The sequence below is a fragment of the Anser cygnoides genome, chromosome 13, assembly GCF_040182565.1.
Source record: "Anser cygnoides isolate HZ-2024a breed goose chromosome 13, Taihu_goose_T2T_genome, whole genome shotgun sequence".
Taxonomy (NCBI): Eukaryota; Metazoa; Chordata; class Aves; order Anseriformes; family Anatidae; genus Anser; species Anser cygnoides.
In genome coordinates this window covers 8298915-8324372 of record NC_089885.1, presented here as the reverse complement: position 1 = coordinate 8324372, position 25458 = coordinate 8298915, and the positions used below count along the sequence as shown (strand labels likewise).

The 25458-nt window shown below is 47.0% G+C and overlaps 1 protein-coding gene across 3 annotated transcripts; it reads left to right on the top strand.

Annotated features, from left to right (window-relative positions):
* Positions 1–1258: 1258 nt before the first annotated feature.
* GPR50 (G protein-coupled receptor 50) lies at positions 1259–22943 on the top strand. 3 transcript variants are annotated; one of them, XM_048075512.2, is made up of 2 exons: positions 1259–1474; positions 20958–22943. In XM_048075512.2, the coding sequence occupies exons 1-2, from the start codon at positions 1300–1302 to the stop codon at positions 21824–21826; spliced, it is 1044 nt and encodes a 347-aa protein (XP_047931469.2). In that variant the 5' UTR covers positions 1259–1299; the 3' UTR covers positions 21827–22943. The 3 variants fall into 3 exon arrangements, with proteins under 3 accessions (XP_047931469.2, XP_047931462.1, XP_066861190.1); XM_048075505.2 differs by lacking the exon at positions 1259–1474 and adding an exon at positions 1590–3180; XM_067005089.1 differs by lacking the exon at positions 1259–1474 and adding an exon at positions 3258–5133.
* The last annotated feature ends 2515 nt before the right edge of the window (positions 22944–25458 follow it).

Here is a 25458-nt window from a genome sequence, read left to right as displayed (position 1 = left end):
GCAATCTCCTTGCTGTGGGGCTGGAGGGCAGTGCCAAAAGAAGATAATCCTCCTGGGTATGGGTTTGCCAGGGCTCCTGAAAGCCTCCCCAGCCAGAGGAGAAGTGATGGCATTGTGCACATCCCCGCAAAGTGCTCAGAAAGGCAACGGCTTTTCCCTGCACTTCGGACACCACCTTCATTAGTTTCAACCTGCATATGAACTCCAGGTCCCCTGAAGCCACATCCTGGCTCTCCACATCTAAAATATGTCTGAAAGTGACTTAAAAGTGGTGAAAACGGCACCAGACCAGAACAGAATGAAGGCAAAATTGACGAAGGATGCATCCACTTGAGCTGCTCCCAAACTGCAGGAAGGTTCTGAAAGCAAACTGGGAAGAAGTCTGCGAAGAAAACTATTTGGTTTAGATGGAAAGCAAAATATTTGCTAAACTGGATAGAATTCAGTGCAAGTTCGCCCACAGGGCCAAGCTTCAAGCTGAAATACTGTATTTGACAATTTGAAAATGCACTGTTTTGATTGTTATGATAAAAATAAAATAAAATAAAGTAAAGTAAAGTAAAGTAAAACAAAACATTTTGTTTCAAAATGGAGTGCTCTCGAGTCTCTCTGTTAAAGGCAGCTCAGCCAAGGCCGCAGTGCAGGAGCGGGGCTGGCTCAGGGTGCAGCACAGCCTGGCTGGGGCACCCCTGGGTGCTGCTGGGCTCCGGCTGAGCCTCACTGCTGATGGGGATGTGATGGGGATGGGATGGAGAGGGGATGGGGATGGGGATGGGGATGGGGATGGGGATGGGGATGGGGATGGGGGGATGGGGATGGGGATGGGGATGGGGATGGGGATGGGGATGGGGATGGGATGGGGATGGGGGGGATGGGGATGGGGATGGGGATGGGGATGGGGATGGGGATGGGATGGGATGGGGATGGGACGGAACGGAACAGGACAGAATATAATGGAATAGTTGGAAGGGATTTCAAAGGCCAACAGGTCCACCTGCCTGACCTGGGGGCTAACCAAAAGTAAACCCATGTTCCTGAGGGCACCCCGGGGGGGTGACCCCCCCCCCCCCCGAGCCCCGCACCGGGCGGGCTCCCCGCCGCTGCCCCCCGCCACCGCGCGGTGTCGCCATCCGACAGCGCTGCCGCCTGCCCCCCCCCCCCCCCCAGCCCCTCCCCGCCCCGCCCCGGGCCCCGGCACCGCCCGGGGGTGGGGGCGACGGGACCCCCCCCCCTCCAAAAAAATAAAAATAAAAAAAAAATCCCCCCCCCGCAAAAGCCCCGCAGTAACGGGAGCTGCGCATGGAGAGGCAGGGGGGGAACGGGAGCTGCCGGCCGGGGCCGGGGGGGGGACAGGCGGTGGCCAGGGCTAACAGCGGGCTGGCGGCCGTGCTGATCGTCACCATCGTGGTGGACGTGCTGGGCAATGCCCTGGTCATCCTCTCGGTGCTGAGGAACAAGAAGCTCCGCAACGCCGGTGAGTGGGGGGGGACCCGGGGGGAGCGGGGGGACGGGGCGCGGGGAGGTCCCCGGGTGTCCCCCGCTGGGTACCGGTGTCCTGGCAGCCGGCAGGGAGGGCTGGGGTCTGCCGTCAGAGGTGGGTTATTTCGGCAAAGGCTGGGAAAAAATTCCCCAGGAATTGCTCCGGAGGGAGTTTCAGGTGGTGCTGCTCGGAGGTACCGCAGGGCGCGTTGCGTTAGGGGTGCTCGGGCCGCTTTTACAGGCGAAGGCATAAAGTGACCCGTACTGTTACAGCTCACTTAAATGGTTTGGATGAAACGTTCTCCGGTGTTTATAACGTGGGAGAGAAAGTTGTGAGTGTTGTGGAGATGCTGATCTCTCTCTGTGTACCTCACTCTTCTGTTAATACGGAGTAACTCAACAGAGTACAGTAAAAGTAGCCCTTTACTACAGGATAAGTAGTAAAAATGGGTGAGCCCGATGGGACAACACCCCCGCCTCCTTGCCCCCGCTCTTTGATTGATTTATTAACAAAGCGTGGCCCGTAGGACACTCATCACATAAACGTGCTGCTTTCTGTTAGCTTTGCTTTAAAATGGGAGCACTGTGAGCTTGTGATCAGAAGGAAAAATAGATACCCCCTTGTTTTGCCCCCCAGGGTAACTGGTGGTGTGTGTTCTCTGGCTGAGAAGTGCAGCAGGCAGATTGGAAGCCATTTAGCTGCCTTTACCACCTGTCTAATTGTTATCACTTGGATGCATTGCAAGTCTTATTAAGCCTGCCTCCTCTGCAAGTTAAAAGTTGCTACGAAGTGAAGGAGAACTACCTCCCCTTTGGGTTATAGCAGCGATATTTTCAGTCTAAGTACCGGTCAGGAGCCAGTTGCCAAACACATTTCCAGGCTTTGGTTCGTGCATTCAAGGCTCAGCACACTTGAAAGGTCGAGGGTGGTGGGCAAAGGCTCTGGAAATGCAGTTTTCTACCTCTCCTGAACTCTCTGCAAACGCAGGCACGCAGCCAAAACGTGCACGCCTTGAAAGCCCACGTCTTGCACGCGTGCTGCCCTGCAGAAAGCTGCTCCTGCTGCCTGCTGGCTCCTTTTCCTCGGTAGCAGCATCGTCCGCTCAGGGAGCCGAAACCTCTGTAGGGGCAGTCAGTGGGGTTACAACTTTAATTAGGTCACCAGGCCCAGCTGGTTTTAATCCCCTTGCTGTACTCTGGGTATGTTGCTGTGAGGCTGTCACACTGGCCCAAACCCAACGCAGAAGTCCGCACACATCATGTCAGCACAGATACCTGTGTCAGCCAGATGCCTGGTCTGGGAAGAAACAGCAGAGCGGCCTGACAAGCCCTCCTCCCATACAGCTGTGCTGGCCAGCACTAATCGCGTTCCTGTCTCCTCACACTTTGCTGCTTTGCCTTTCCCTGGCTCTGCGGGACCGCAGCCGGGGTTATCGGCCTGCGCTTCCCAGGTCAGCCGGGCTGAAACGTTGGCACGCTGCGAGCTTTGTGTTTGCTCAAGGGGGGGGTTATTTATTGTTCCGAGACCTCTGGAACTTCCTGCGTGCCCTGTGACATGTTTCTTTTCTCAGAGTCGGTGTTAGGGAGCTCCTTTGTGCATGTTCACATTTTCCAGTTTTGCAGATGTGGAAAACGTTTAGTCGTGCTGAATGCCTTTCCCACTTGCTTCTGGAATTCGGAGAACTTGGTTATATCTGAAATGTAAGTCATCCTTATCTGCAAAGAGAAAAATAAATGCTTATACTTTCTACATCTGCTGTATCAGGACAGATAATTTCCCTGCACTTTCTTTTAGTGTCAGCCTATTGTATTGATAGATCATTGCTTTTTTCCTGACATATGTTGCCATTATTTTTTGTGATACCGTTTAGCTTTCTTTATAAAATAATTTGCTTTCTAGCTACTCATAGTGGATTTTCTATTCATTACTCATTTCTTAATTCGTCTTCTGTCTTAATTCTTTAACAAAATAAACTTTTTCTGAATATAGTACTGCTTTTCTGGAAGGAGGAGGGCTCTACTGAGGTATCTTTAAACATCTCCCACTGCCACATTTGTACATATTTAGGTGTTTTCTTTCAGTTATTTTTGTCTGATTGTTTCTAGTTTGGGGAGATGGACCTTTCAGAGGCGTCGCATTGGACCACGTTCAGTTTTCATATCTCAGGCGCAGTTGGGAACTGCGATTGGTTTCCTCCCAGCTCCTGCAGGATTTCCTTGTCCTGGAAAGCTATTGACTGTATGTAGGTGTTTTGAGATGATTTTTTTTTAATTTTTTTTTTTAGCACCACAAACCCTCCAGCATCTGCCACAAGCCTGAAACGACATCGTTTCTTTCTGTACATTGTGGGTAGCTGCCTAAGGAGCTGCTCATCTGTTCTGCCAGTTCATTCCTCTGTAGCAAACTCCCACCGGGGCTTCTGATTTATCCTGACCCTCTGGAGTGCCAGAGGATCTGACGTGGGGATTGTGGCTCTCTGGGAGAGCCAGGGAAATGTCACATTGGCCAGGGAACTGCAGGAGGACTGCTGGGACTCCACGTGGAAGGGTGACACCTGGCACCCCCCTCATAAACAGGGATGCCATCAAAGGTGTGAGCTGCTCAAAAATGTCCTTGCTGTTGGTGGGGAACAGCCCATGACAGCATTTCCTTTTAGCTTTGTTATCGACTCGCTCAGCTGGACAGTGATGAATTTACCATGTCGAGCTGGCTGCCGGTGATGCTCCTGTGCCATCAGCCACAAACGTGGATGCAGCACCGGGGCTGCTCCAGGGAGGGCTGGCACAGGCCTGGCATGACCGACGTGGTCCTGCTGCTCCTTGGCGTGGTGAAGCTGGGGCAAGTGGTGTGTTTGGGTAGTGGGACGTGTCCCAGTGCACCCAGTGGGCTCAGGGAGCTGGTGTACTGGTGGGGATGTGGTGGTCCCTGCTGGGGACCCTTGGCATGCTGTCCCGGTGTTGTGCCACGGGCACGCACAGTCCCTGCAGAAGTTCCTGGGCTGAAGACTTCTGTAATTGTGGCCTGCTGGCTGGAGGTTTTAGGTTTCTTCCAGTTGGGTGAAGACCCTTCTCTCCAGCCGTGTGTGTGCTTAACACAGGTTTTTGCTGCATGCTGGTGCAGGTGTCCACACAGCTACCCTCAAATTAGTTAAAACAAAGTTCCTCTGATTAGGAAAACCTACGCCAGACTTGTCTCCATCTCTTGGAGACTCCACTCGCTGAACTTTGCTTTCTGGTTTTGAGGCCACGAAGGAAGGGTATTTCTACATGGCTGCCTGCAGACAAGCATCCTGTTTTTGTGCACGGGTGCAAGCGCTCCTGCAAAGGTGCTGGGCACCAGCACTGTGTCTTCTCCTTCTCCTCTGTGCTGCTGTCAAGCCGTGCTTTCCCATGAAACGCCACCTCGGCTGTGCCCAGGCTCTGCACAGCAGGAGAAACTCGGCCAAGTTGTTTGTGTGCCAAGCAAAATCCCAGCCTGCCTCCCTGGGAGGGCTGCCCTGCACGCCCCGCAGCAACAACAAGCCAGGCTGGCCAGGGCTGGGTGCTGCTGAAAGATTTGGAGGGACAAACACTGGCTTTGGTAATAGCAAATGATGAATGGCCTCGCTGACAGTCCTGCCACACGAGCCGGGACCTGTTTCAGGAAGAGGGAAGGTGGGCATACATGCTCTGTTTACTTTTTTTTTTCTGTCTCCATTTTCTTTGCACTTTGTTTGCTTTTCTTTCTCTGTTCCGCATGGGTGATGTTTAATCTCGTCCAAGTCCAGGCAGAGAGCAGCAGGAGGAGGACAGGACCGTCCTGGGGGCTGCCTGGCAGGGACAAGGCTGTGCCCCAGGGCTGCTCTTGGATGAAAGCACAGAGGAAAACTTGTGCCGTGGTTTTCCCATGTGTAACCATTCCCATTCCTGAAGTCGGAGCTGTGGTGGTGACACTGGGTGCTGCTGGCTGCCACCACCCAGCCTCAAAGAAGAGTCCATCCAGAGGGGCTGTGACCAGCTGGAGGGAACACCTAGGTGGGAAAAGCAGGGTTTTCCGTGCAGGGCAGAGAAGGGGGTGAAACAGGCGTTGCCCCACCTTGTTAGGACAATAGGCTAGTTAGCTAATGAGAGGAGTCTTCCCAATGTGGCTGTACCCTTGGAAGATGTTAATTAAAGTATTGCTCAATCCCAAACTACACAAAGCCTCTGTGATTAGTGTGGGAGCAAGGAATAACCAGCGACTGAACACCAGCATTGTGTCCCGCAGCACAGGCACAGCCTTCTCCTCCTTCTCTTAAAAAGAATATATTTGCTTTGGAATAAATTATACAGAAATGGAAACGGAGCAGTGGGCAAGCAACAAATAGGGCTTGCAAGGGGTTGGAGTGTTTCTGCCTTTCCGTGGAGGCGTCTGCCCTTCTTCCCTTACATTTTGGCTGCAGTTCTCTCCTTCATGCTTCCTTTTTTGAGATAAATTTCTCCCAGAACTGGCTGAGTTTCTTCTGACTGATCGTTAACCTTATAAAACCAATTGCTGTCGCTGGGGCATTCGCATCACATTGATAAGCCAGTGTTTCACGTTTTTGTCTCACCTTTGAAAGTGATCCTTTCCTACTGGCCGGCAGACAGCAGCCTGCAGCATCGTGGATTTACCTAATTCAGTGCAGATCCGGATTCATTTACTCAGGTCAGAAAACCTCCCTGAATAGGGAGCAGGACAGACCATAGGGAGCCGAGCACTTGTTGACTTGTTGGCCTTGTTCTCCAGTCTTATTCCTCATCTAACCAGCAAAGCAAGGCGACCAGAGGGTGGCCTTTCGTGTAAATGATGGCAGCTTAAGGAAGTGCAATGTGGAAATACTTACATCTGGGAGAAGGAACAGCATGCACCCCCAAATGAAGGGCTCTAGCAGCCCCACCCAGCACGAAAACTCAACTTGCCTTGTGGGGATGAGCTGTAAAAATTCGGAGGTGAAGTAGGAGGAGCTGCTGGCACAGCCACGTGCATCACAGATGTGGCAGCTGGCTTTTGCTCAGCATCCAACACCTTCGGGCAGAAACTCTGGGAGAGTTTCAGTAGGAAAAGTGTATTGTGATTACACAGCGGTTAAAAATGTATTGTTTCTTGTCAGTAGTGTATCTGCCAAACCCGTAAAGGCTTTTTTCTCCTCTTCCATGGCTATTTTTGGTTAAGACCTGCTTTGCAACAAAGTCGGTAAAGACAGGCTTTTACTTTAGAAAGTGGAGAAAATATTGCAAATTAATGGGCAAGGCCGGAGGTATTTCATTGATGGCACCGTAGGGGAAGCCCAATTCTGATTTTATCTGCAGAAATTCCACAATTTTGCAGCGCCGCCTGGCAGACTTCCTCCTGATTTTAGAATGGGTCTGAGTGGAAAGCTCTGCTCGAATATGGACTTGAACTTGGTGTTGCCTGTGAACTCTCTTGAGATCTCAAAGTGCACATAGAGGTGCTAAGAGTTTAGAAGAAATGTAGTTACATATCACTGTAGTTAGTGTTTTAATTCATATATCTGCTCTGAACAAAACTTTTCCAAAAGCTTCTGTCTAAATTTAAATCGATTGTCTCTAGCAACCAGCCACTAATACTGAGCAAAATGTGCTGAGCATGCGAAACAAGCGTGGATATTAAGCCACGAATAAATCATTGGTTCAGATCAGCTTCCGCTAACGATAGGGCCCATTTAAAGAAAATGTACCATGTAATTCAAAGTGTTTCAGAATTAATAATAATAATTACATTCTTAATCACCAGGAGGCAATGTTTCTTTCCCTTGCAGCTGAAGAAACCTTAGCAATGCAGGATTTACACTTCTCTAGGTGTAAGCCTCTAATTTCTCCCAAGCAATCGTATCAGACACATGCTGTTGTGCGGGATTATTCCCCCCTGCCAAATGGGGAAAATCAAGGATTGCAAATTTAGTTTGTTTATTGCTTCAGGAAGGGGGTGGGTTTGAGTCCTATTTCTGCAGCAAGGTTTTCTTTAGTTTCTGGAGAGCACTTGGGCAGCAAGCAGGAAGCTGACATTTTCTCACATGATGCCTTGTATAGTGAATAAAACTTGGATTGTTCTCTCTATATAACAGAGGCTTTACTTTAGGTGAGATGTGCATCTGGTCTGGGTAGCAGGGCATCTTCAGGTACTGGTGGCTTCTCCCACCAGTTTGTCACCAGCAGGAGCCTCGACATGCAGCTGTCACCCAGGCAGCATCATTATGGCTTTCGTGGAGATTCCTGAGCTTACCACCAAGTTAGGCTTCTGTGATTCAGGCTTATCTTGGTGGAGACTTGTAAAGATTTGTCCAATCCGTAAGGGTGTGTTTTCCATGAATACATCCTGTTTTCTGGCTGTCGTTCAAGCCTGGGCTCTGTCTTGTGACCATCACAGCACCTTCCCTCCCTGCCTGGCCTCAGCCGCTGCTTCCGCACATGCCTTCTTCTCCCATGAGGTCCTATAACTTGGTAAGTGAAAGCTTTGTGCATCAACTGCCTCGTAAAATTTCCTTGCGTATTTACTGGAGTAGTGCTCAAAAATGAGTGCTCTCACTAGAGAAGCGACCGTGTTGTATTGATATTACGTGTGAGCGTGGAGCGCTTGGCTGTGCGTCAGGAGGAGTGCTCCCCCAAGGCACATTATCGCAATGGAGCCCAGTAAATGTTTTCTTGAACTTCTCTGTGCAGCAGCTGCTGCTGCAGTTGCTGGCAATGGGACAGGAGAAGAGATGACCCTCAGATCTACTCTCATCCTGAGAGCATGCATGAACCCCCCCGGTCTCCATATGGTGAGAGGAAATGTCACCTTACCAGGCCTCTGTGGAGTTGTTGAGCATGGTAAGTGTTGAGCTTATTTCCTTCTCTTTCTGAACACTTCTTAATTTTTGTGGTACTCACAAAGTCCAAGACATTATTTCTATAGAGAAGTAAAAATCCAGGAAACTTAAGAAAAATTAAAACAATCAAAATGTTGGCTTTTTACAGCTTCTCCAAGACAGCATGTATTGCAGTCCCTCACCTTAGGGCTCAATGTCATTTCTGTAACTTGATATGTTGGAAATGCTATTTGCATTCACCCACTGTAGATGTATACAAATATATTTCCAATCAAGAGAAAAAATTTAAGCTGAGGGAGAATTTAAGGTTACTTTATGGGCAAGTACCTTCTGTAGTTTTGATTTTGTATGGTGCTCTGTGCTCTTTCTCCTCTTAAAACTTGAAAACAGGGCAACGCGTGCCTTGGGATGTGATGAGCAGGGTTTTGAAGAAGAGGAAAGTCGAGAAACAAGAGCTTAACTTGTGATGTTGCCTGCCCACCCTCGTTAAATACATCTGTCCAACCCAGCTTTCAAAGTGATGCTCCCGATGTTGTTGCCGCAGAAGCGGTGAGATGAGTCGTGCCAGGACCAGCCCTGTTGGGAACAAACCAGTTAGCAAAGAAGGCAGGAGGGGAGTCTTACCAAGGAAGTGCAGGGGCAGTGGGTTTGGCCTCAGCTGTGTCTGGCTGTTCCTTGTCCTCTGCTGAAATATAAGGGAAAGCAGCAAGGGCTTTCTTGGAACAGTAGGGAGAGGAAGGATGATCTAAACTGTGGGATGTAGATTTATGGATCTCATAATAGGGCTCATGTTTGCAAATGTTTTTGTGCTTTTCCCAGTGAGAAACAGCAGTCCAATTCTGTCCTCCCTAAGAGAAGGATCATTTATGCTCTCAGCATGGATGCTATTTCCAATTTTCCACAACCTTTCAGTGTCTTAACAGTCTCTTGTGAAGATAGTGTGTTTATTTATTTTTCTTGATAAGGGTGTGTGGTGTCCGCCTGTTAAGGGCTCTGTGTATCTCGGGGAAATGAGTGTAGGTAGGTAATCATTTGCATGATATCATGCGCTGGAGTTGAAGTCTGTGTAATTATGTAAAAGATTGAAAACGCTGTGAGCTATAGAACTGAAGAAGTTTGTGGTTTCTAACCTGGACTTTATCCAGTATCTAGTTTTGTCTTGGATGTTACATGGGTAATGAAATATATTTTGCATTATGTCATTCCAGTTTCCAAAATACATCTCCAGAGCACTGGTAAACTCTGAATTCTGTTTTACCTTGGAATGGGGATTGGAAGATTTCTCGGATGCTTTTATGATGAGCGTTAATTATACACATATCATTTTTAGGCTCTCGAATCTGTATCCCCGTGATGTTTGTGTAACTGTTGCAGCAGCTACAAATATTGATGTAAACACCAGGCCACATCCATGGAAAACAATCTGTAAATCACCAGGAGACTGCAACACACACTGAAGTAAGGCTTTGCTCCCCTGGCCTTTACACAGCATCAGCACAACCATTACCTTCCCAATGCCTTCTCGCTTTTTGGACGGGAACTGCTCTTCACAGCACGGGGAGATGCAGAAGTGTGTGGTTTACGACCTGCTGCTTGTCCCCAGGAAGGTCCCACTGATTCAGTGAGAGCTGGCTTCATCTCCCGTGACACAGCAGCCGTAAGCTGAGGGGAAAATGGAAAAATGTGTGAATGCTGGTTTAAATGGCTAATGGGGAATGCAGATGTGGCGTTCTGCCCTTCCCTGTGTCCCCAGGGGCAGGGTCGAGCCCTCTGCTGCTGACGACACGGGTCTTGCCTTGTGCCTGGAAAGTGTCAGATGTGGAAGGCGAGCTGGGCTTTTTGGGTCCCCTGAGCATCCCCTGCGTAGCCTCAGCCACCTTCAGCTTCATCAAGAAAGCAAAAAAGCTTGAAATTGCAGTGAAATACGCTGCTCCTGCTGTGTTCATCCAAAAATTCCTGGCTGGTGCCAGCACGCCTGTGAGAAACGAGCAGCGAGAGCCCACGCGTGCCCCTCTGCCAACCCTCCCGTAGTCGGGTTTCTAAATCACAGAGTTTCTCTTTTTTTCTTGGATGGATTAACACGGATCCAGATCCAACAAGCAGTTGGCCTTCAGTGGCCTGGTAAATCGTCCTTAATTTTCTGGAATAGGTTAATTTCATTTAGGCGAGGGGAGGCAAAAAGAGCAGGCTTTCGGGGCAATGCCAAGTCAGAAGATTAAGTCAGCGTTAAATTCATTAGTAAGCCAATCTATCTGTGTTGGCTAACACTATCTCAGCCTCTTTGTCTTGCTTTTTCTTTCTTGGATGGCAGTTTAGGTAACCCACAACCTTGCTGCAGTATTGCGGCATTATACAGTGGTTGCTCCACTGAAATCCAGGTTTACTGCCCTCTGAACGTTTTTTTCAGCAGATTTAGTTTAGTTTTTGTTGAGCATCGAAATGAGGCCGGTTTTCCCAGAGGCTGGTTCTGCATTGTGTCTGTAAGAACTTGTCCCATGGTCTGTGGTTTTGTAAAAACTGAATGCCCTGCTTTCCCAAAAAACTTAGGGTCACCCTATACCTTTTTAATGAGCGCAATCACTCAAAATATCCCTGCTCTGCTGGGGACCAGTTTCTATTGTGTGGAAAGCTTTTTTATTTTTTTAATGAGTCATCCACTTTCCTGTACAAAGGGAATGAAGCTGGCCTTCGGTAACAAAAATTATTGGGGAAAGGCAGGCAGTGCGATCAGACAGACTCAAGGAGACTGAGGTGAAAAAAGACAAGTAGTGCTGATATCCTGAGGTTTACCTACTGCCTTCACCACCTGCCCACTAAGGAAATTCAGAAAACTTGATGCTGCCCCCTCATGCTGTGGGATAATCTGCGGCTGCCTGGCAGCTTAGGTATTTAATTCCTTTGCTTTTTCAGTGTTTGTTTTGGACCTGATTGAAGCACAGAGCTCCCAGCCCCTTCTGGAAATCAGCATCCTTCAGGCAAAACCTCCCACTTGACTTGCAGGATACTTTTCAGTCCCAAGCACATGCCATAGTTAATGCTGCAGACCCATCAGCATCCTTTTCTCCAAGTTGAATGCTTGCAGGTTTTTTTAAGCAGTATTGTAACACCAAGTGAGTAATGGGGAAATTCGTCCTGGTAAGATTTATGACTTTAATATTGGGGGGCTCCAGTTGATACCAGATTAATGTATTCCTAAGGTTCTAGCAACCACCTGGGAATTAACAGTTACCTTTCAATCTGAAATCTTTGCCCAGGCCTTGTATCACATCTGCACTAATGACTCAGTCTTCATAAGAGGTTGAATTTCTTTGTGTGGTCTTTTGAAACTAAATATGAAAGGGGAAAGATGGCCCTTAATTTTAATAAGTTCCCATTTGGCTTAACAGCTGCTGTGAGCTCTGTCTTGTCTTTCTGGCTGCATTTGCCACTTCGGCGGTGTGTTTCGGGCTGTCAGACCCTTACAGGGTTCTAATGAAGCACGAGACTTCTTTTTCTTTTCCCCACAGCTGTTATTTGTCATTTGATATAAATCTGCCTCGTTACAGCCTCATTTCTGAATAAATGATAAAAGGGCAGTTAGCGTAAGAAGGCAGCGCTGGCATGAGAGCTCCTGCCTTGCAGCTGATACAGAAGAAGCTGTCGCTCTCCTTTTAAAGGCTGTGCTATGTAGCTGAATTTGGGAAAGACTTTGTACTCCTGAGGGAGACCAAAGCAGACCTCTTCCCCTGTTCTGCCCTTCACTTCTGTCTTGTCCCAATTAGCAGCCGCAGTCCAAGCCCCTGGTGCCAAGATGCGTCTGCTTTTGGGGTGGTGAAGTCAATGTGCTCCTGGGGCGCATCTGCCCACCCTGGAGCTGGGGCACACGATGGCCAGGGCACTGTGACGTGCTGGCTGAGGTGCTCCAGCCCCATGCTCCTGCCTGGGGAGGCTCCTGGGTGTTGAGGCTGGAGCCTATTGCAAGGGCTGGGCTCCTCCCTGTGTGTACAGCCGTTACTGAAGCTCTGAACCCCAGTTCCTTCGAGCTCTGATGTTGCAAATCACTCCCTGGGTTCCTTACAACATCCACAGACACATGACTGGGGTATTTCAGTCTGCTGGAAGCTTCACGCGGTGTGGAGGACAGTCCTGCTGGGCTGAAGATGACCTGGCTTGTGGGATTTTGCTTGAGCTGCCGAGATGCAGAAGCCTCTGTACTAAGCCCAGGCTTTGTTTCATCCTGATGTAGCTCCTTAAATATTCTGTCACTCTGGAGCTTGTCGATAAACAAAAATACTTCATTGAGGACAGCTAACAACATGGGATTTCAGCAGTGAAAGGGAAAATGAGTGAATCCTGCTAAGCAGAGGAAAAGGAGGTTTACAAACAGTTCTGGAGGGACCGGGAGGCAGGAAGTTGTATCTCACGCTGGATAAATGACAGCTCTTTAAAAATGCTGTCAGTAGATAAGGAAAGCCTAGGAGCAGGGGAGAGGGCTTTTTGGAAATGGCATAGAGTGAGTGAGGTTGTTTTTATTTATTTATTTATTTTTAAAATTAGGAATCTTGACCATTTCTCTTCTCTTTGGGGAGAGAGCCTCCTTGGCTTGGCTCCTCCAAGCCTCCTTGGCCTGTGATGGGAGTCATAAGGCTGAAGCTTCACGCTACCGCTTTGAAGCACCCTGGTGTGGGTGTTAAGCAGCTTCAGAGAGAAGAAATCCCTGTGATTTATTTCTTGCTGAGAAAACTTCAATGGAGATAAAGGCAAAGGGCAGAAAAGTTTAAGGATACACTTAAAAGCCCCATCACTTGATGGTTATTATGCAATTGTAAAGTAGGTCTGCCCTAGCATTACAGTCCAGAAAGTAGGACTTGGGGTATTTCAGGATGAGGCAACCTCAGTTTCACATGGATGGCTTTATTTTATTTATTTCCAGCATCTTTTATTTATTTATATATTTATTTTTTCCTTTCTGAGGGCAAAATGTTGTTTGTTTAAGACAGAAAACAGTGGTATTCTTGTGCTGGAAGCTGTCGATAGCAGAGGTGTCTGCTCAGTTGTGCTCCACAAGTGCAAGATCTCCCATTTACCATGCCAGTTTCTCTGCCTACATGTGTGGCTACTTACTTTGAGAGGTTCTTCCAGTAATTTAGGTCTCATAGGCCCATGTAATCTTATCCTCATTCACCCATTTGGATACTATCACCATTAAACTTCCTGTTGAGGTCAGTGTTAGAGCACCCCCATTTAAACCATGGGCTTATGTTGGAACACGTTTAGTGTGGACTTCGCTGCAAAAACTGCCTTTCTCTTGTAATATTCCCATACATTGCACCTCAAAGATGATTAAATGTCAGAAGTCATTCGGAAAAACAAACAAACAAACAAAAACCCACAAAAAAAAAAAAAAAAAAAAACAGAAGCAAACGTCCTCATACAATTCACTTGGGACTCCCATTTCCAAGAGCTTCTCGTACCGTCAATAGCTCCTTGTTGCCTGTCCTGTACCCAGACTAGATACGAGGTCTGTAAGTCCTGTGGAATATCTAAAGTAAAGATTTTGCTGATGTTCTGGGAAACATTGGTTTTTGGACTCATTTCTGGGAAAATTAAAAAGGTCCTTTAGGGCTTGCTTTTTTATTATTTTTTTTATTTGAGGTAATTTTTTCCAGTATCGTGATTATTGTTATTGAATCAACTTGGATTGTTTGCACTGGATTTTTGCCAGCACAATTGTATCAGCGTCTCTGCAGTGTTCCCAGGTGAAAGTAACTCTCTGTTTCTGATGGGATTAGTAGATAGTTGTGAATGAACCAGAAGGTCCAGGACAGATTTTCTTTCACTTTCTGGTCTCCTACTTACATGCAGGGCTTCTTTCACAGTTGGCATCGCCGTGGCAAAGCCAACAAATGATGGGTCTCTCTTTCTCTGTCTGTAATGCAGGGAATATCACTCCCGTTCCTAGCATATTGTGAAGGTCAGATGAACAGTAATTCAGGTAGCTCAGCATTTTTCCTTGCTGGGAAAGGGAACAGTTTTCTTTAGACTAACTGAGAATGGGAAAAGCAGACATGCTGTCTCTAGACAGACAATCCCATTTCAGCATCCCTGAGCTGAGGACAGACGCTTGGAGCACAGTTGCTTTCTCTTAGCATGTGTACCAAGCCTAACTCTTTTCTGTTATGTAAAGCTCTTCTATTATTATTCCTCCAGTTATTGATTCAGGCTTTGTTACTTCATAAGTTGATTGCATTTTTTGTCTAAAAATGGCCTTTATGGCAAGTGAATCATTTTGATGTTAATCTCTTGTTCTTGTTGGACACAGCGCTAGAGGCGTGATGCTGCCAGGATCAGTATGTGTTAGAGGTCTGTCTCGAGCCTCTGTTAGAAAGTGAGGTTGAATTTGGGGCAACGTTTTGTGTTGTGCTGATCTGTGACCAGAGTGAGCTTTTTCTCTGTTGCCTAAATTCAGCTTGCTCTCTCCTGAAGTTGGGAACTGTACGATACTGCTTGGTTTCAGGGCGCTTTGCAAACCAGTTAATAAATGCTAGGCTTGGAGTTAACATGGGCTGGTAGAGCTTATCTGTGCTTGTGCATCCTAGTGTGTCAGGGTAAACGTAAGGGCATCAGCCTGCATAGGAACGGGCTGCTTAGTCACGCAGTACCGCTCGGCAGTGATTTCGGTCAGAAACGGAGGGCAGTGAGCTGTCGGTTTATGGTCCTTGCAGGCTGAGGCGCTGCAGCCAGCACCGCGCGGGCTCAGCTGGTGCTGGCAGAGATGCTGAGGCTTGTGGCGTAAACCAGAGGGTGGCAGAGAGGGCCTCCTGCCTCCCACACCTCCCTCCATCGGCCTCGCTGCGGTGCCCTGCGAAGGCTGCGAGGTGCAGGCGGTGTTCCCAAATTTGTCTTCACCCGAAGCATTTGGAAGGGATGCACGGAGGAACCAGGCTTCTAAGCTGATAACCAGACAAGGTTGCTGTTAGTACTTATTCTGCATATATTAAGAGCCAGATCAAGATGATCATGTCTTCCTCCTCTTTTACTAGCAGAACCTATTGCCGTAGCTGCATCCGGGCAAAACATCACAGTAACAAGAGTTAAGTTTAGAAATCCAGAGGAACAGCAGCACTGGAGTTTTTCCTCATGCAAAAGGCCAAAACTTCAATGAAAACACTGGAAGAAATCATTAAAAGGCACATAAATGAACAGAAAATGTTATTTTCTAAAAGTTTAAAAACTGTTGGAGCTAGGTAAAATGTCAAATTTTACATAGTTTCCTCTTTCTTTTAAAATATCTTTAAATAATCTTTTCAGGAAGGCATGTCTGAGCTGAGCAGGATGTATTAGGATTCATATGGAGTAAGAGGGTGAAGATTTTGAGGCAGTGTTTCTGTGGGATGGTCTGAAAGCTTCTTTTATTTTTTAATATATCTGAAACTCTGAAAATGAGGGTGTTGCTCTTCACTGGTACCAAAAGAGGAACACCCCTTTCTAAAGGTCCAGAAGACGAGGGAACAACTCATTTTATTCAGTCGAGAACCAACGTCCACCTCCCATCTGCGACACACCAAGGAAAAAAGTGCCCGTTTCCATTGTTTCCAATATAATGGTAAGCGATAAAAGGAGAGATAGGAAATCATGTGAGCACGGCCGCTCGTATTTCCAGCCCGTTTCCACAGGCTCGTGAGCTCGGACACGGCTTTGAAGCTGGCTGGCCGTAGCCAAATGAAAGTTGTGAGTCTCTGGAGTGTAAACATTGCAATGATTGCCCTTCGCCGCATGCAATTAGAGCAGCTGAAGGCATGGCTCAGATATGCTTTTGACAGCAATACAGTTAAAGGTTGTGACCTAAAAGCACATCTAAAACCCAGCCCTCTGCCAGCACTGCAAGTAATTCCTTTCTCCAACCAGCGGACAAAATAATACATGAGCGTAAAAAAATGAATGTGATGGAAGTGCCTGGGAGCGGGTCCTTTCTACCTCAGTAAGTACTGCGAGGGTTTTCTCCTCCTGCTGGAGCAAGCCTTTCCCACAGATCCAGAGGGAAAGGAGGTTTTTGTTCAGCCATGGTGATGCACCGAGGGGCCGGCTGATGAGGCTTGCAGTCACGATGCCAAAGTGATGCTGAAACACCTTGGCCTTGCTCCTCATGGCTGCCATGGATGCCAAGGCAGGAGAGCACCAAGCACCCACAGCTTTCCTTCTGGGAACGACACCAGCGCTACTGGTGATGCTCATACTGAGCACACTGCTGCTCTCTGGCATCACTATTGTGCTAAGAGAGACATTTGCCAGGAAAAAGTTCAATGGTGGTGGAGTTTTTATGCTTTTGTCTAGGACCTTCATTGTGTCCTTACACTGGATATTTCCACATTCTCTAACCTTACGTTCTAAGCGTGCTGTGGGCTGGAGATACCTCCTCTCCTGGCTGTTTGTTGCCAGCAGGATCATTTTATGCAGCACAGTTGGAATTTGAGAGCTGCTGGCAGCCTGACTGTGCTGTCCGATCGACTGCCGGAGACCGCACTGTGTCCCATCCTGGTGGAGCAACGATATTGGATAATTGATTGTTTTTTTCTCTTTCTCTGGTTTACTCCTGTCTTTGAATAGGCTTCCTAAATACACGTATAAAATCATCAGTTAGAATTTGTGGATTGATGAACTAAACAACAGATCTTTTATTTTTTTCCTGATGCCTGGACCTCAGGGAGAGCGTCCCTGATTTTGAGTTGTCAAACACTTTCTGTTGTCCAAATGTCAGCCTGGACTTTCTTATTTGCTATTTTGTGCCGTGCGTGTGACGTTCTCAGGGCAGGTGACATTGAGCCAGACCCCTGCAGGAGGCTCAACCCTGATGCTCTTTGACCGGGCAGTTACTTTGTTCCCTGGAGTGACCTGTTGGGGCTGGGGATGTTGGAAATGCTCCTCAGTGCGAGGGCTGCAGCGTCGGCTGCCCCAAGCACCCCGGTATTATTATCGGTCCAAAAGAGCAGTCAGTATGATAACGTGGCTGCAAACCCTCAGTGCCATCTTTATAGTATAAAGAGAACAAAATTGTTTTGAAGGTGTTTCCTGTGAACTGCCACTTATTTCGCAGAACCAAGCGTGCTCTTCGTGTCTGCCGAGTGGAAGTGGAGGTCAGTGAGGTACAAGCAAATGCATAGCGAGTAGCAGGTAAAAACAAACATGGAAAGGAGGCTGTCAGAGCTAATACAGAGCCTTGTTGCACGTTGAATAAAGCTTTTAAGACTTTATCTATTTTGCTTGGGGCAAACAGTGCATTTTGTTTCTGTTTTGCAGTGAGCATAAGCTTTCAAAGGTTAAATAGAGAGTATTAGGTTATGGTAAGTGGTCATCAGAAGCTTGCTTTACAGTCATGGCCTGTTAAATTGTTTACTGAACCTTATTACAGATAGATCCTTTTGATGCTGAAGAGAGTCTTAATTCCAGTTCACCTCCTTCTGGACGTGAGTTTTTCAGAAAACCTGGGAAGAGAACCATGAAGGTTAAGATGCTTCATATTGCAGGCCACAAATAGTGAACCGTCACCACAAACATACTGGTCACCCCAGTAAACTTTTAGCATTTTGTGTATCTTAGCATGTTTTCCCAACCTGTGCTCTTACACCTGCTGCTCTCCAGCTCTCAGTTATTCTGGCTGCAGCTGGACAGACAGACAGGATCTGATCTGGCTGAGGCTGTTGTAGGTGGGTTTTATTTCCTCTCAAACCCTCTGGGCACTGCCTGATGGGGAGCAGTGTGGTTTACAGGTAGCAGCATTAACCTCAGGTGCCTTGAACATCTCCATCACACTAACGTGAAGCAAACACAAATCTGTAATATTTCAACAAGGAAGGCTAGTGTAAGTCCGGTAACAGAGAACAAGGCTTTTAGATATTCTATTTGGACATTTTTGGCTGTGTAAAAAGCCATGTATTTTTATTTTAAAACAAAGTATTTTAATCTCTTTTTTATTTTCCTTTTCAACCCAGCTTCTAGGTTCAGGATGCCTAAAACACAGCCCGTGTGTCCTAGAGGACAGCCCACAGATGCTGTGGGAACAACGGGGAGATCCAGGCAACTGGAGCTTGGGCACCGAGGGATTTCCAGCAGCCTCCTGAGGCAGGCAGGGCCAGCGACCCTCGTATTTGCGCAGCGATGCTCAGTTAATCTTTGTAGAAGAGTGACGTGCATTTGTGTGGAAGTCAGGTGGTGCTCGGGCAGCCTGCCATCGGGGACCTTTGTGTATGTGGCTTATTGGGTTTGCAGAACTCTTTGCAGGATTTCCATGTGTATAAAACCTGATGCCAGGACTTGACAGTAAGTCCTCAGATAACCTGTGCTGTCAGATAATCTGGGCAAAATGGGTTCCTGGCAGTGCCAGGAAACTGCTGGAATACAGAAGCAGACTGCTGGGGTGAGCAGAAACACAAGTATGGGAGCATGGGAGCGAGGAGGGAGCTCACAGAGCAAAGTACTAGGGCAGAAGGTGCACTGGGATAAATCCCCTTTTGTATAACCTGCATATGCTTACAACCTGATCTGCTGCCAGGCTTCAGGTTGTTTTGTGTTTCAAATAATTTGCTGATTACACTGTGAACAGTGTATCGTACCTTTATAGTCCTGTGTTGGACCTGTGGCACGAGAAAAGGTTTCAGGTTTCTGTGAAAAGGTGGTCAGGTCTGTGCTGCCATTGTGCTGGGGTAGAGACGGAGTGCAGAGATGCACAAACCAATACATACCACGTGGAAGTTTAAAAACATGACACGGAAAGTTTGGAAGTTAATGAGGAATTATGTTTGTATGCTCACAAAGAGAAAAAGATGCATCTGAAAATAGTGCCACAGAAGCACATCGTTAAAGTTTGAGATAATGTCCTGCTGGTATTACTTGCAGGCAGGACTCCTGTGTTTTATAGTGGAAAAATGCTTTTTAAAAATAATAATAATAAAAAATCAGTAGTGACAAAGAAAAGATGATTGGTGGGAGATTGTTGTTTACTTTCCATAACAGCCGCACATTAGATGACTTCACATTTGGTGTTTAACTGAAGTTTACTCTTTTTTCAATAAAAAGCAGTCATTTCCCATATTTTGAAGGGCCTGTTCTGCTTGGAGGCGTGCAGCATGTCCCCTCCTTGGAGTACTCAGTCGTTAAAATGCTCAGTTTGTCAGGACCGGCTGGCAAGTGGCTGCTGGGTGGCTCTGGCCTCTGTGTTCACCCACCAGGAGAAAAATATGAAGCTGACCACACGGTCAAATAAAAGAGAAGTTGAGTTTATTGATGTGAAAAGGTGCTAAGTTGAGCCGTCTGACCTGATTTTTTTTTTTTCATTTCCCTGTATTTTTACATCCTCCCAACTATCCAAGAGGAAGGACTTGCAGAGGCTGTGATTTCTTCCACTTGCTGGCAGTGATGTGAGGCTAAGAATTTTCCTTAAACTTCCCCAGAGGAGATTCTGGTGCTGGGGACACGTTTAGCCTTTTGTTGAGGAGGCATCTTTGTGACTGAAGGAATACAAATTCGCTGCAGAGCAGCTCTCCCTCTCTATGCGAGCGCTAAGCCTGCATAGCCAGAGCGGCCACAGAGGCATGCTGCGGTGAGCCTGCATATGCAAAATCTCTCCCTGCTGAGATTTTAGCCCTTCGCGTGTCCTCTGCTAATACTTGTTTTGAAGTGATGCTTTGTGTCAGCTGCCACAGCTCGGTGCCACCGTGGGCAGTTCTCGAGTCCGGACTGCTTTCCGGCCAGTGTGAAGTGGCCTCTGCTGCCTGACGGGAGCTGTTGACTGGTGCTGATAGTTTTTGTTGGGAACAAACATCGCAATGAGCCGACTGTGATGGCGATACAGACGTGATTTCCGACAGCCCTTGGATATGTTTTCCAAATGCCAAAGCCAGTGACCTAGTTGAACTGAGGTCTCAGCGAGCGTCTCCACGGATACTACAGAAAAAGATGCTTTTATTTGTTGTTGTTTTTGAGATAATCTGGTAGACGGCAGGCTGTGAAGGTTTGAAGAGAAAGTGCAGGTGTGATCAGTGGGCTGGAGTGTCGCCTGTAACACATAGCTGCATGGATGGTAACACCTTAAATGTATTAAACATATCCTCTACCAGTACTCTAGTAATATTCTCCTTCCTACTACTGCAGGTTTATCTGCAGGTAGTGATGTTAGGAAAAATGACTTTTCCTAGTGCCGTCCTCTATATTGCTGAGTTTCCCTTGAAATGACAACTTCTCTAATCATCAGACAGCTGAATTTTGACAAATATTCCTTACAGCATTATGGCTGGTCCTGTAGTTATGCCAGTTCTCTAAAGACCTCTCGCTTCCTTTCTTCAGCAAAATTATTAATCCATACATTTTAATTTAGGATTTAATTTGTGTATTTAGGAAGCCTGTTCAAAGACATGAGGAAATAACAGCTGAGCTAAGGTTAATGCTTCCAGCTTAGAATTTTTTTAGGAAGGAATACACAGGTTAATAATGCCCTGTTACTCTCTCGCTGTCAGTAGTACAGACAGCAAAGTCTTATTTTCTATGTTTTCAAACTCCAAATGGAGGATAGAGTGAAGCTCACAGGCAGAGTTAGGTCCAAAGAGGAGTTCTGAGTTGGAAGTTGTCTGTCCAGACCTCTGCTAACCTCTCGTGGTCTCTTCTCCTTTTTCGTAGGCAACATCTTTGTGGTCAGCTTGTCGGTTGCAGACCTTGTAGTGGCAGTGTATCCGTACCCTCTGATCCTGAGCGCCATTTTCCACAATGGATGGACCATGGGAAACGTCCACTGCCAGATAAGTGGGTTCCTGATGGGCCTAAGCGTCATCGGGTCCATTTTCAACATCACCGCCATCGCAATCAACCGCTACTGCTACATCTGCCACAGCCTTCGGTACGATAAGCTCTTCAACCTGAAGAATACCTGCTGCTACATCTGCCTGACCTGGCTGCTCACGGTGGTGGCCATTGTGCCAAACTTCTTTGTTGGGTCCCTGCAATATGACCCCCGGATTTACTCCTGCACCTTTGCCCAGACGGTGAGCACGTCGTACACCATCGCAGTGGTGGTGGTCCACTTCATCGTCCCGCTGTCCATCGTGACGTTTTGCTACCTACGGATCTGGATTTTGGTGATTCAAGTCAAACACCGGGTGAGACAAGACTGCAAGCAGAAGCTCCGAGCAGCTGACGTACGGAATTTCTTGACTATGTTTGTGGTTTTTGTCCTTTTTGCTGTGTGCTGGGGACCATTAAACTTTATTGGCCTTGCTGTTTCAATTAATCCTTCCAAAGTGCAGCCTCACATTCCAGAGTGGCTTTTCGTCCTGAGCTATTTTATGGCCTATTTTAACAGCTGCCTCAATGCCGTGATCTATGGGCTGCTTAACCAGAATTTCCGAAAGGAGTACAAAAGGATACTGCTGACACTCCGGACTCCCAAGCTGCTCTTCATCGATGTGTCCAAGGGTGGGACAGAAGGGCTGAAAAGCAAGCCGTCTCCAGCAGTAACGAACAACAACAACCAAGCTGAAATACACTTATGAGCCAGAACAGCAGCACTATTTATTCTGGGTTACCCTTGTACATACAATACATAAGCCTTCCTACCTGTGCATTTCACAGCTGATGTTGCTGGACCCTAAATGGCCACCCCCTTCTCATGCAAGGAAGGAGTCTGGTACCTTTATTGCTCAGCTTATCACCGTGACATCACGGCTTTGAGTAAGGATTTTAAGAATGGAACAACTGCCCTTTACCTTTTTTTTATTATTTTTTTTTCCTATGCCATCATTCACTGTGTGCCTAATGAAGTGCTTTGGTTGCTTTTGCAACAAGCATGCCAATACCCTCGAAAAGGGAAGCGTTCAGAGTGCATGGAAAAATGCAGCTATATTTGAAATGCAAACTGCAGAATTGCTGTGTAACACAAACCAACTTCTCTCTCCTCCCTCTGAATTCTGTTCTTTAGCACTAATATAACCCAAATTACAGTAATCGAAGTGTAAACTGCATGATTTTGTATCTTTTCAGTTAGGTTAGTAACGGTGTTAGCCAGCAGGCATACACATGAGCACAACGACTTCCACTGCGCCTGTGTTTGTTTTCCTTTTTCCTTCTATTACAGCTTAGTAGGTAGCCTGGGCTGAATGCAAGGCAAACAGAAGCCAGACCTAGTGAGTGTCTGATGTGCTCATTTTAATTGAATCTCTACAGATATTAAGTACCCTTGCACTCTCCTTCCAGGCCATGAATAAGAGTATATAGCACATGACATAATCTGATTGCAGGAAGATACTTGGAGCCTGATTCTAATTTAGGCAGTGTCCTGCAATGGCCAGCATTCGTTCCAAACATCTATCAGAAGTCCCTTCTGCATGAGCATCATAAAAAAAGATGAACGTTACAGAGTCCTATCCGCTTAATGCAGATGCAGGCTTTTAATAAAAGAGGAAAACTGAGTTCCAGTGATATTTGCACTTGGACATGAAGGCAGAAGGGAAAGGAAGTTTTTATTCCAAATATCTTTCCTTTTGCCCACCACATAACATGAATTTGATGGGGGAAAAGAGCGGAGAATTTTATTCCATTTTGTTCATGGGCGAAGCAGTGATTAATTCATGGGAGCTGGGAGAGGAAAGCTATATAAGCATATTCACGCATCAGTTCTCAGTTAAAACCTGAACTCTGTTATCTTTGTCATTGAAAACCATGTCCTGGAGTGCTGGGAAGGCCAGTATCGCATTAGAAACAAGCACATGGGCAGAGATAAGGCTGTTTCTTTAATGGAGTGTGTGTAGGGGGGCTGGTTGCTGTCTGTAAATACGACTTTATTTTTCCTTCAATTCATTGTAAATTCAACTCCTTACGGTTTTAAATGAGCAGAACCTGCTCTGAAACAGCCCCATTAAATCAGCAGATAAAACTCCCCTGGTGCAGCTCTGTCTTCAAGCTAGCAAGCCTGGCTTGGTGCCCGTGTACCAGGGGGCACAGCGGGAGGTGCACGAGGGATGGGAGCAGGTCTGAGCCCCGTGGGTGTAATAAGGACAACAGCAGGCCTCCTCCTGATCAAAGAGTGCAGCCTTCTCCCAGTGACTTAAGGTACTGATTGTAGTCAGAGCAGGTTCATAGGGCCGAGCCTTGAACCACGGAGAGCCTTTGTGCCTCAAGATGAAAGTAGGCAGGATTTACAAAAAGCCCTAGGGCAGGCTAAGTGCCTAATCCTGAGCAAAGGTAAGCCATTTGTGCATTGCTTGTTGAAAGCATCCTGTTGCTGAACGTCCCTCCTGCTGAATATTTTGGGGGAAGAAGAGTTGAAAGAAATTGAGCCCCTTTATGGATCAGACCAAAAAACACTGCATGGTGCATTACTTCAGTGCAGCACGTGTGCTGCCCCGTGGCGAAGGTTGCTGCGATGCGAGCAGGTCTCTGTCTTTGCTGGGTGCCCTGGCACTTCGTGACATTTTCAGACTTGAACATCTCCGCAACGTCGGATGATTATTGTTTTAAAATGCACTGCAGCCAGCATCCCATAATAGGAATCAAGCTGAGTTCTGTTTTGGCCTCTTGATCTGCCTGAGCATGGCCAAATAAAGGTATATTGACCCTCAGAAATAATGTGGTCTGTTTGCCTTCCAGCAAAACCAGTCTGGATGAATTCACACAATTCTGTGCGAACAAGGATGTTTCAAGTCAAACTAGGATAAGACAAGTGCAGAGACGCAGCTGTAGCAGCAGTCAGTGCTCCTGCCATCGCCCAGGGAGATGTCCCCTGTGCTGTGACCAGTCCTCAAATTAGTTTCTAATTAGCCACAACAGCGTTAGTCAGAATCACATTAGCAAATAATTTTATCTGCTCAGCACCAACCCAAGCCAAGTACACTCCTTTCAGACAATCACGAAGGACCCTTTACAGGTTTGCCAAATGTCTCATAATCCTCCACCACTGGGGTTTCATCCTGTGGATCCTTGCCTTTCTAACTGAATGTTTAATGCAGGCAATGCGGTATTTTTCCTTTCTTTAAGCTTGGATTTGCACTATTTCTTATTCGGGCTCCAAAGTAACAGCCAGCGAGCGTTTGAACCAAGCTGGGTAAGCCAAAGAGGTCCTGAACAGGCACACGGTGGGAGCCTCTGCTGGTGCCTGGTGGGAAAAGGAGCAAGAGGAGCACCACAAGCATCTCCCAGGGGCTCGCGGAGTCCCTGCTGAACCGAACTATGCAAAGTGACGGGGCACCTGCCTCTCTTCTGCTGGATTTGCAGGGGACAAAGCGCCTGCTGCTGCGAGCTGGGTGCCCTGCTGCCACCCCGCGGGCTGGGGACGGGTCCTGCGATGGGCTCCGGCCATCAGACAGCACCAAGAGCTTGCCCCGGCACAAGCCGTTCAGAAGCGTTTTCGGAGTCCCAGCGGGATGATTCAGCCGTCACGGCTGGGTTCTTGAGCGAAGTCCTGCTGGGGCTGGGATCTGCAATACGAAACATTAAGAGCAGGGAATGTTGGCTTCAAACAGAAAACACTGTGCCATTTGCTAGCACTTTGATACAGAGACAGTACTTAGGATAGGATAGAATAGATTTTTATACTGAATTATTTTAAGACTACCCAAGCAGCTCCTTATTTTTATGTTAAGAAATGGTTAACAGGGTACAGAAAGTTTATTTTGTTAACATTTGTTTACAGAAAAAGGGAGGTGTGTCTTAAACTGTGAATCCTGAACAGAGTCAGTTTCCCCGTGAGAATCTAGCTTTAATCCGAATTTTAGCTTTCAAGGAGATCCCACAGCTTAAACTACACTCTGCCAATTCCACCTGTTGCATACCCCACCTTAAGTCTCAGAAATAGCACTGACCTCTCCTATAAATAGGATTTACATCACTTGCTATGGATTTGATCTGTCCTGAATACTCAAGTCTAGCCCCAAACTCTAAAATTGCTGTAAAGGATGTCAGCTTATGGAGAGATGGCATTGCTATGAAGTAAGATGAATCTCTTGCCATGAAGAAATACTTCAGGGTGTTGCTAATGAATGTTGTTTAATCTATTTAAGAGGAATGTAATTGGTATATTTATATATGAATATATATTGCATATACTGTTTCCGCTTTGTCATTTGATTAAGAAATCTTCAGTATAATTCCTATTGCTATTTTTTGTTCATAAAGTAGATTTGTTCCCTTT